The sequence below is a fragment of the Otolemur garnettii genome, unplaced genomic scaffold (assembly GCF_000181295.1).
Source record: "Otolemur garnettii isolate 467f Iridium unplaced genomic scaffold, OtoGar3 scaffold00046, whole genome shotgun sequence".
NCBI classification, from domain to species: Eukaryota; Metazoa; Chordata; class Mammalia; order Primates; family Galagidae; genus Otolemur; species Otolemur garnettii.
Genome location: NW_003852441.1, coordinates 13,090,128 through 13,100,966, shown reverse-complemented (window position 1 = coordinate 13,100,966; position 10,839 = coordinate 13,090,128). Strand labels below are relative to the sequence as shown.

At 48.2% G+C, this 10,839-nt stretch overlaps 2 protein-coding genes across 3 annotated transcripts in view; one reads left to right on the top strand and one right to left on the bottom strand.

Annotated features, from left to right (window-relative positions):
- The first annotated feature begins 910 nt into the window (after nt 1-910).
- VMO1 (vitelline membrane outer layer 1 homolog) lies at nt 911-2,349 on the top strand. 2 transcript variants are annotated; one of them, XM_003791201.2, is made up of 3 exons: nt 911-1,482; nt 1,582-1,697; nt 1,971-2,349. In XM_003791201.2, exons 1-3 carry the CDS (start codon nt 1,297-1,299, stop codon nt 2,266-2,268), a joined length of 600 nt encoding a protein of 199 aa, XP_003791249.1. In that variant the 5' UTR covers nt 911-1,296; the 3' UTR covers nt 2,269-2,349. The 2 variants fall into 2 exon arrangements, with proteins under 2 accessions (XP_003791249.1, XP_012661545.1); XM_012806091.1 differs by having other exon boundaries at nt 1,582-1,677; nt 1,971-2,273.
- Nucleotides 2,350-4,949: 2,600 nt separating this feature from the next.
- The window catches only part of TM4SF5 (transmembrane 4 L six family member 5), a 6,808-nt gene continuing 918 nt past the window's right edge, over nt 4,950-10,839 (bottom strand). Inside the window, exons 2-5 of the mRNA XM_003791279.3 lie at nt 6,022-6,102; nt 5,523-5,659; nt 5,141-5,324; nt 4,950-5,064 (exon numbers count right to left, since the gene is read on the bottom strand). Coding sequence (XP_003791327.2) covers nt 5,050-5,064; nt 5,141-5,324; nt 5,523-5,659; nt 6,022-6,102 — 417 coding nt within the window. The 3' untranslated portion in view covers nt 4,950-5,049. The remainder of the gene's footprint in view (nt 5,065-5,140; nt 5,325-5,522; nt 5,660-6,021; nt 6,103-10,839) is intronic.

Here is a 10,839-nt window from a genome sequence, read left to right as displayed (position 1 = left end):
GCCACCTTAGGTGTACATGGCTGGCGCCTTAGCTGGTTGAACTATAGGCGCCGAGCCAGAATTGTTTCTTTATCTCAGTGTATATATTTTTTCTGGAGTGGGGAAGGTTGTCCCAGATTCTCAAGGAGCGTGGCCCCAATCTCTAAGAAGACCTTTCCCAGCTACTGCAATTCATGGATTCACACCCTATCCTTAACTCTGATGCCATCTCACATACCAGAGGTCCCTTGCTGCTGATCAATCTTGTCCCGGAGGGATTCCCACGAGATCACTTCCATTCCTAGCTCTGATCTCCAGTCCTAGAGCTGGACTGTTTCCAGGCTTGTTGGCTGTGACCTTGAGCAAGTTGGCTTGTGGTCATTCTCTTTTTCTCTCTCCCTTCCCCCCTACTCCGCCCCCTTGGTAGAATACAGTGGCATCATAACTCACAGCAACTTCAAACTCCTGGGTTCAAGTGATCCTCGTGCCTCAACCTCCTGAGTATCTGGGACTACTGGTGCCTGCTGAAGGCTGAATAGTTTTTCTATTTTTAGTAGAGATGTGGTCTTGCTCTTGCTCTGGCTGGTCTGGAATTCCTAAGCTTAGACAATCCACACACCTCTGCCTCCTGGAGTGCTGGGATTACAGACATGAGCCACCTAGACTGGCCATGCTTGTCATTTCTGAGCCCCAGTTCCCTCATCTTTATTATTATTTTTTATTTTCTATATTTTTTTGAGACAAGAGTCTTTGTCACCCTGGGTAGAGTGCTGTAGTGTCCTAGCTCACAGCAACCTCAAACTCCTGGGCTTAAGCAATTCTTTTGCCTCAGCCTCCCAAGTAGCTGGGACTACAGGAGTTCCTAGCACTATTTTTAGAGATGAAGTCTCTCTCTGGCTTAGGCTGTTCTTGAACCTGTGAACTCAGGCAATCCACCCTCCTGGGCCTCCCAAGTGCTGGGATTACAGGCGTGAACCATTGGGCACCTGGTCCTAGTTCCCTCATCTTTAAAATAATAGGGTAATTCTAACCTAAAATGGTTGTATGGTTGTGAGGACTAAATAAAATAATTTGTGGCCTATAGTAAACGTTCAGTAGGTGGAGGCTGTTTCCATTTTCCAGCCAGTGCTACCCCTCCTCTCCTATTGCTGAGAGCCTCAGCCACCTCAGCAAACAGAGAATGGATTCTGCAGGGTTCCAAGAGCGGATTAGTTTTGGGTGTCACTTAATCCAAGAGGGCCTTCCGCAATCTGAACCTTTATAGCAGCCAAACTGATAAAAACCTGCTTAAGAGGCCTCCTTCCCAAACGCTGAAGGATGGAGTGGGTAGTCGGAGCTAAGCTGTTGCTGCTGTTGTGGGTGACTGGCTGCCAACATGCGCAGGCAGACGCCCCAAGCGGTTATATGTCGGTTATCGAAGTGACTAACGGGGGTACCTGGGGAGACTGGGCCTGGCCTGAGATGTGTCCTATTGGATTTTTCGCCAGTGGGTTTTCGCTAAAGGTATGGACTCAGACGTACGTCCTGGAGCGGATAGATATGCGGGGCTAGGGAGCCCAAGGATTCCCCTGACTCCTCTTCGTTCCTCTCCTCCTCATCCAGGTGGAACGCCCCCAAGGCATTCCTGGCGACGACACGGCTCTGAACGGGATTCGGCTGCACTGCGCGCGCGGGGATGCCCAGCTCAACACACATGTGGTGGAGTCCCAGTCTGGAAGGTGGGCGAGGGGCAGGGGTCCAGGATCCTCTACGGCAGACACGTCCCCTCCTGGCAGACAGGCTCTTCCACAGCCACAGGGCAGTAATACAGGAGTGTGTGTGTGGGGGCGCTCTGGGGAACTGGGTGGATGGAAGTCCCTTCCTCTGCACCTCCGCAGCATCCAGTGGCTACGTTCAGCCCGCGTAGTCCTGTAGCGACTGGTTTGGAGAGGCCCTAGATCTGGATCTGTCTGGAGCTCCAGATTAGGAGCTCCCCCGCCTTTTTTCTGTAGATGGGGAGAGTGGAGTGAGCCGCTGTGGTGTCCTGGCGGCGGCTTCCTAGTGGCCTTCTCGCTTCGCGTGGAGGCACCCACGGTCCCCGGGGACAACACAGCTGCCAACAACGTGCGCTTCCGCTGCTCAGATGGCACCGAACTGGAGGGTCCTGGGCTGAGCTGGGGAGAGTTTGGAGACTGGAGCGACCCATGTGCCAAAGGCTCTTGCGGCCTGCAGACCAAGATTGAGCGACCTAGAGGTCTCCGCGATGACACAGCGCTGAACGACGTGCGCTTATTCTGCTGCCGCAGTTGACACCGCAGCCGACTCTCCCCAACTTCTCCCAGACCTAAAGGCTAGTCCTACCTTCCGTGATTAAAGCTTCTCTGTCTTGGCCTTGGTCTTGCCTGTTTTAGGGGATGGGAAACTGCGTCTCCTTTACCCCTTCTATCTAAAATTGGGCCAGGACTACTTTCGGATTTGATCTCAGGGGTCCATGGGAGACTGCTGAAAGTCACAGACTTGTAGTCCAAAAAAAAGACACGTAAACACGTAGTTTTTCAGACAGGTGAAGGAAGTCTCTGGCCTTCTGAGCGCAGCAGATACTCTACTCCCATCAGGAGCTCAGTTGTCTCCTTTCTGAACCACCAGTAACCTTGGATTAAGATAATTCTACTAAATTAGGATGTGACAAAGCTTTAAGGCTTTGTTTTATAGAGTTTAAGAGGCTAAAGTGTCTTTTTCTTTCTTTCTTTCTTTTTTTTTTTTTTTTGAGACAGAGCCTCAAGCTGTCCCCCTGGGTAGAGTGCTGTGGCATCGCAGCTCACAGCAACCTCCAACTCCTGGGCTCAAGTGAGTCTCCTGCCTCAGCCTCCCAAGTAGCTGGGACCACAGGCGCCCCCACAACGCCTGGCTATTTTTTTTGTTTGTTTGTTTGCAGCCCTCATTGTTGTTTGGCGGGCTTGGGCTGGATTTGAACCTGCCACCTTAGGTGTATGTGGCTGGCACCTTAGCCTAAAGTGTCTTTTTCAAAAATTTCCTTATTTTCTCTTACAAAATCCAGACAGTGGCTTTTCTAAACACTGATTCCCATTTAGTACCTTTGTCTTTACTGTTTTCTCTGCCCAGTGTAGATGCCCCAGGTATCCAGAGGGTTAGCAAACCCGCTAGATGTCAGCTACAATTTCACTCTCTCAGACTTGACCTATCATAAAAAAAGTCCCTTTATTAGTCAACATCTATCCCATCCTCAACATTTTTGCTTTTTGTGTGTATGAGTGTTTTAATTTTTTGTTTTTCCTTTTTAAAAAAATTTTTTGAGACAGGGTTTTGTTCTGTCCCTGGGGTTAAAGTGTAGTGGCATCATCAAAGTTCACTGCAACCTCAAACTCCTGGGCTTCCAGGGTCCTCCTGCCTCAGACTCCAAAGTAGGTGGGACTACAGACGTGCTACTTACTACCCACAGCTGCTAACTTTTCTATTTGTTGTAGAGGGCAGGGTCCCACTCTTGCTCACTATGTTGCCAGGCTCATCTCCAAACTCTGGGCTACCCCAGCCTCTCAAAGTGCTAGAATTACAGGTAAGCAACCACATCCTGCCTGGTTCATTTCTTAAGGAGACAGGGTTTCACTCTGCTGCCCAGGCTGGAGTGCAGTAGCTTAATCAGAGCTCACTGCAGCCTCAAACTATTGGGCTCAAGCAATCCTTTTTTTTGAGACAGAGTCTTACTTTGTTGCCCTCGGTAGAGTGCCATGGTGTCACAGCTAACAGCAACCTCCAACTCCTGGGCTCAGGCGATTCTCTTACCTCAGCCTCCTGAGTAGCTGGGACTACAGGAGCCCACCACAACGCCTGGCTATTTTTTGTTGCCTGGCTATTTTTTGTTGCAGTTTGGCTGGGGCTGGGTTCGAACTTGCCACCCTTGGTATGTGGGGCCAGCACCCTACCCACTGAGCCATAGGCACCACCCTTTTTTTTTTCTTTTTTGACATCAAGTCTCACGTTGGTGCCCTTGGTAGAGTGTCATGGTGTCACAACTCACAGTAACCACAAACTCTTGGGCTCAAGCGATTCATTTGCCTCAGCCTCCCAAGTAGCTGGGACTATGGGCACCCACCACAATACCTGGCTATTTTTAGAGATAGGGAGTCTTGCTCTGGCTCAGGCTGGTCTCAATCCCTTGAGGTCAGGCAGTCCACTTACCTCAGCCTCACAGAATGCTAGGATTATAGGAGTGAGCCACCACACCTGGCTCAAGCAATCCTCTTGCCTCAAGCCTCCGGAGACAGGCACAGGCTGTTTTATTTATCCTAGTCCGTCTACATTGCCCAAGATGGTATTAAACTCCTGGCTTTGAGAGATCCTCCTGTCTTGGCCATTCAATTGCTGGAATTACAGGCTGAGTCACCATACCTAGCCTACCAATGCATTTTTAAAAAGTGCTTATTACCAATTAAAATAATCTTTTGCCTCTTTTAAAAGTTGCCCATCATTAGGCCTGGCATGGTGGCTCATGCCTGTAACCCTGGCCCTCCAGGAGGATCACCTGAGCTCAGGAGTTTGAGCTCAGCCTCACCTAAGATAACCTCTTACTAAAAATAGAAAAAATGGCCAGTGTCCTGCCTGGAGCCTGTAGTTCCAGCTACTCAGGAGGTCATGGCAGGAGGATTATTTGAGCCCAGGAGTCTGAGGTTGCTGTGAGCTAGGATGACACCATGGAACTCTAGGGTGGGCAACAGAGTGAGACTCTCCAAATAAATAAATAAATAAATAATTTCCCATCTTTCGCTCCTGGAATGTTAAGTTCTTTGAGAACCCAGAACTCTCTATCTTGTTTCCCAGTTGTATTTCCAGTGCAAGCTCATAGCTTAATATCTATCTAATAGGATAATTATAAGCAGGGTACAGGGACCCCAAAGACAAGAGCCCCAGGCTTGGGCATATCTAGAAGCCCTTGCATACTCTCCCTTGCATAGGGCACAATCTGAGGCAGGGAAGAGAGCTCAAAGAATTTTATTCCAGAGAGCCAGGTCATAGGAGCAACAAGTGGGTGTCCACAAACAAGCGAGCAGGTGCAATCTGGTGGTCAATGGAACCTCAGTGAGGGGTGCCCTGAGGAAAAGAGAAAGTGAGGATGCAGCCAGGAGCAAACAGGTTCCTTCTACAACTCCACCGCACACCATCCCACCTCCTTCCTTCCGCAGTCGCCACAGAAGACACCAATGGTCGCGTTCACCAGCTGTATCCCGCACAGCACGATCTCTAGGCAGGAGGCGGCCACCAGCACCGAGAAGAGCGTTACATTCCAGGGGACCACGTGAGGTGGCTCCTTACACAAATCCCACTGAGTACGGTTGAGCAAGTAAGCACCTCTGTGGGTGGGGCAGGGTCACGTGAGAGGTGGTCTCCGATATGGCCCACCCTCCACCCCAGGCACCATCGGGGCATTTGCAAACGGCTCAGCTGGCCCACGTGGAGGGAGTTCCCTCGAAGCTGAGACCTGCCCAGATGGGAAGGGCAGGTGTGAAGGGGCACAGAATGGAAGAGAGGAAGGGCAGGCTAAACCTTACGAGGTCTCTTTGAAGTGATAGTCCCATTCGCCGTTCATGAAGCATTGAGGTCCAATTCGGAGCCCGGCTCCCGACACTGAAAGGCAATAGATGGCGCCAAGCACCCCGAACGCAGAGGAGAAGACTGAGCGAAGCATCTGGATGCGGTGTGCAAAGTGAGGTGAGTAGGGCCGCAACCTCCCCACTTGTCCCACCGCGCCTAGCTCTAGCCCCCACGTTACCGAGTTCTTCTCCAGTCAAGTGTAAAATACATTTCCCGTCAAATCCGGAGCTAGAAGTTAGGCTAACCCTAGGAGCCAGAGGCCACGGAGGTTCTTGGGGGTTGTAGTACCATATGGCCAGGCACGTTGAGACCTAGAATTTACCGGTGGGAGGGAGTGGCGAAGCGGGGCCTGGGATTCTGCAGTGGAGTTCTTGTAGCTAGAAATTTTGTAGGGAGTGCTCTGCGAGGACAGGGTCAGAGACCAAGTCTCAACTTCCTTCTTAATTTGGATCTTACCCTGCAGCGATTTCCACAGCAGCCTGCACCACAGCAGCCCTTGCCCCCTGCGCGAACAGCTGCAATTCCCGGACACAGTACCTGGGGGACAAAAGTCAGGGTGATAGCATGTCCCCACAACTCTCACTCCCACCCCACCCTCTGGATCCACATAGCCACTTCATATCAGTGTTTGCCTCCTGGGGGAGACTGCTGTGATGTCCTCAACCCTTTGGACTATGGGGAGACTTTATCTCTACTCCTGGAGCTGTTGGGCTTTACATAAATAATGTATCATTGTTTATGTGCCTACTTTATCTCTGTCCAGATTGCAGCTTCCTGAAGGGTAGGGTCCAACATCACATTCACCATAAATCTTAGCGCTTAGTAGGTACCCAACTGAGTGAGAGTCGGGAGGCCTGAGTTCAAGGCCAAGCCTGCACTACTTCACACTCTTTGAATTGATTCATCTCTCTCTGTCTCAGTTTTGTCCTATGTAAAATGAGTCTGCAAGAGGTACTTCACAGAGCTGGTCTCAGGATTCAGTGAGATAACAAGCTGACTTGGTTTGAAGACTGGCTCAGAGTAAATGCTCAGAAACTGTAAGTTCCCCCAGTAGCAGGAAGAAATGGTGGTGCTGGAATGGTGGTGAATTGGGATCATGGAAAAGTGTGGAAGAGTTATGCTAGTGGATGCTCTGATGTGCAGTGTAGGATAGCCTGAGATTCAGCTCGGGGTCTGTTCTTTTCTCCTTGTAGCCTTCCTGGCAAAGCCTATCACCTCCGAAGGAATCAGCTGTTCCCGCTGCCGATAGTCACCTCCAAAATTGATCCCTCTAGATCCAAATCTAACTGTCTGAAGGATATGGTCACTTGAATGTCTTAGTTTTAGCTCAAATCCAGTCAGCTTCATGCTGACCTCAAACTATTCCCCCTAATCCATCTCCCTTTGACTTTCTTGTCTCCATCAGTGGAAAAAAATCATCCGGTCTAGAAAACTTTAATCCTATACCTAGCCAGACCTCAAGTCTTCTTTATTTTTCTTTAAGAGACTCCTGAATCTGTCAGTTCTTTTTTCTTCTTCCCCACGTTCAATCTCAATCACCTCCAAGAAGGATGATGTTCTCAGCCTCCTCACTGGATTCTCATAGCTCTTGCCCATGGCACTCCACCATCTAACCTAGCTGCCACAATCAGATTAAATACAGCTCAACTGATCTCCTCTCAGCTCAAATCCTTTAGGATGGGTTCACAGAGTAGCCCATTATGACTGAACTCTGCAGTGCATTCAAGGCTCCTCACTTAGGCTCCAGCCTTGTCTTTATCTTTGTTTTACCAGGCCAGGTTCTGTGCCCTTCTCCCATCTCTGGAATTCCACAGCTGTCTTGCTCTTTGCTTCCCTACATGTCTTGTCGGGCACACACCATACAAGACAGCATTTTGTTCTTCTCCAGGAAGGGACTGAGAGTTTTAGTTCTATTTTCTCATCCACAGCAACCTCAGAGAAACACCCGCTGAGTTGAACTGACTTTGCCAGTGGACACTCCCCTCTCTTCCTGTCTCAAGGCAGGGCCAGGGCCAGTGTTGACCCTCTCCTTACTCTCTGTTTAGATCACTTACTGAGAGTCTCCTGGATCCAAACACATTTAGAATTGCCTTTTTTTTTTTTGAGACAAAATCTTACTCTGTTGCCCTGGGCAGAGTGCTATGGCATTATAGATCCCAGCAACCTCAAACTCTTGGGCTCAAATGATTCTCTTGTCTCAGCCTCTCAAGTAGCTGGGACTACAGGCGCCCACCACAATGCCTGGCTAGTTTTTCTATTTTTAGTAGAGATGGGAGTCTTTCTTTGCTCAAGCTGGTCTTGAACTCCTGAGCTCAGGTAATCCACCAGCCTCGGTCTCCCAGAGTGCTAAAATTACAGGTGTAAGCCACTGCTCCTGGCCTAGGATTGCCTTTTGAATTTACCAATTTTGAATAACCTACCTATCTGAGATTTTTACTCTTTTGGTTAAAGTGTTTGCTTTCCTTTGTGGTCTGAGTTTCTCTCTGTCTTGCTTGCCGCCATCTAACGGTCTTGACAAAAAAAGGGTCATTGGAAATGCCGGAGGAAACAATGAGTTTATAGCTCAAATCTGCTTTCTTTTCTCTGCCCCCGCCCCTGGCCTAGTCCAAGGCTCTCTCATTTCTCTTGGACAACTGCAGTGACCTTAGTTTGGTCTTGCTGTATCTGTTATTGACATCCTACTGTCTACTTTCCACACAAAGGCCAGAGGGTTCTTCTTCAGTCCAGTGGGGTGTGGAGCAACCAGAATTCCACTGTGCTGATGGGAATGAAACTGGTACAAGAACTATAGAAATCTGTTTTACTATCTATTAGTGCTGAATATTTACACTAAGAATCAGCAATTTTACTCTGAAGCATATATCCAATAGAAATGCACACATATATTTACCTAAAGGCATCTACAAGAATGTTTACAACAGAATTATTTGTAATATAGCCAAACTGGATACCATCTAAATGTCCTTCAATGGTAGAATATTTAAATAAAATTGAAATATATTCACACAATAGAATGCATAAGAAACAAAAAATTAAGCCAGGCGTGGTGGCTCACCCTGTATTCTTAGCACTCTGGGAGACAGATGTGGGTGGACTGCCTGAGCTCAGGAGTTGGAAATGAGCCTGAGCAAGAGTAGGACCCCATCTCTAAAAATAGCCAAGCAGCTTCATGCCTGTAGCTCAGCACTAGGACATCGGCCACATACACCGGGGCTGGCCAGTTTGAATCCAGCCTAGGCCAAACAACAATGACAACTCCAACCAAAAAATAGCCAGGCATTGTGGTGGGCACCTGTAGTCTCAGCTACTTGGGAGGCTGAGGCAAGAGAATCACTTATGCCCAAGAGTTTGAGGTTGCTGTGAGCTATGATGCCATGGCACTTTACCCAGGGCAACATAGTGAGACTCTGTCTCAAAAAACAAAACAAAAGCCAGAATATTAAAAAATAAATAAATAAAAATAGCCAAGTGGTTGTGGTGGGCATCTGTAGTCCTAGCTACTTGGGAGGCTGAAGCAGAAGAATCAGAGCCCAGGAGTTTGAAATTGTTGTGAGCTATGATGCCATGGTTCTCTACTAAGAGTGACAAAGTGAGACTGTTACACACATACACACAAATAATAATAAAACAACAGGTCTACAGCTATACCTACTGATATGGATGCCTTTCACAAGCCTACTGTTGAGTTAAAGAAGGCACAGACAGATCAGTACGATTGGAGATCGTATGATTCCATTCATACATACATGTAAAGTACTAACTAGGCCAAACTAATCTATGGGGTTTGAAGACAGACTAGTCATTACTTTCATTCCTGGGGGGCCGTGAGTGGTGAGAGGTATGTCTGGGATTTTGGTAATGATTTTTTTATTGGTCTGGGTTCAGAGTACATGGGTGTGTTCGCTTTGTAAAAATTCATTCAGCTCTTTACTAAGCATTGAGCACTTGTTGGTATGACTTAAATAAAAATTTGTAAAATGTCATAATTACCCCCTGAGGATTTCAAGGGTGTACACACTCTATCTAGTCTCTGTTCTCCTCAGACATCTTATTAAACCTCATCTGCACTGGCTGCCTGTCCAATCCTCGGAGATGAGGAGCCTGTTCTCATCTTGGGCTTTGTATTTCCAAGCTCTCCCCTCCCCCCGTTGCGACACTCACACCTTCTTTTTATCATTTGGGTCTCAGTTCAGATATCACTTCATAGAAGCCTTCCCTGAAAATGCTATAAAAATTGGCTTCCCTCTCCTTGCCTAGGAACTCTTTATGATAGCACCCTGCTTAATTTTTTGATGGTACCTACTCTCCTATCTGAGATCATCTTGTTATTTTTTTACTTCATTCATTCAGTGACTGTTAATTGAGTGCCTGCTAAGTGCTAAGCACTGGTCTAGGCACCAGGCACATAGCAGCCAACCTTGCTCCCATGGGGCTTGCAGTCTTGCTTCCTTGATACCAGTTGCTTCATCAATGGGAACACAAGCTTCAGGGAGAGGAGAGACCCTGTCTGTGTCCCCATGGCATAGGGTAGTGACTCTGGACACAGAAGTGGAGGAGGGCAGCTGTGAATGGGTGTGTTGGGAGGGCAGCCGAGGACAGCCTCTCCTGAATGAACTGGGTAGATTGGGCAGATAGCGGGGGGTGAGGTGGGATGAAGGTAGTTTAGGCTAGGGAAGGGGCAGTATGACCCTGGGTAGAGGAGTGTGACATCTCAGAAAGAGTTGTGTTCAGAGGGTTGGAGTAGAGTTCAACAGTCACGAATCCATGCAGGAGGAGGGAGTAGGAGAAAAGAAGATTGTTGGTTAAAGGAGAAGTGTCCCTGTCTAGCTAAGAGGCATGACCAGCAAAAGGGATGAAGGTGAGAACTTTCCTGGAGAAAGTCATTAGTCAACTCTCTGAAGAAATGGAAAACTAATCCCATGAAGATATTAAACTAGGTTGGTCATTCAAAATTTCCCATAAATGGGGAAGGAGTTGGAAGACAAGGGTTAGGAAGTCTGGAAATCAATCTCCTTTTTCGATTCTTCTCCTGACAGATCCTAGTCTCCAGGAAGACTTGGGGACTCCTTCTCTGCCATACTGACCTAGGTGCTGAGTTTATCCTTTGCATCCAGCACAGAGTGGGCACCCAGAAACATGGGCTGAGCGTCAACATATGTGAAGGTGGGGGAGGGTGACATGGAGATAATAGGTAGAGTGACTAATCTGTGATGTCACTCCCTGGCTTCAGACCTTTTCTCTCTTTTCTTTTCTTTTCTTTTCTTTTCTTTTCTT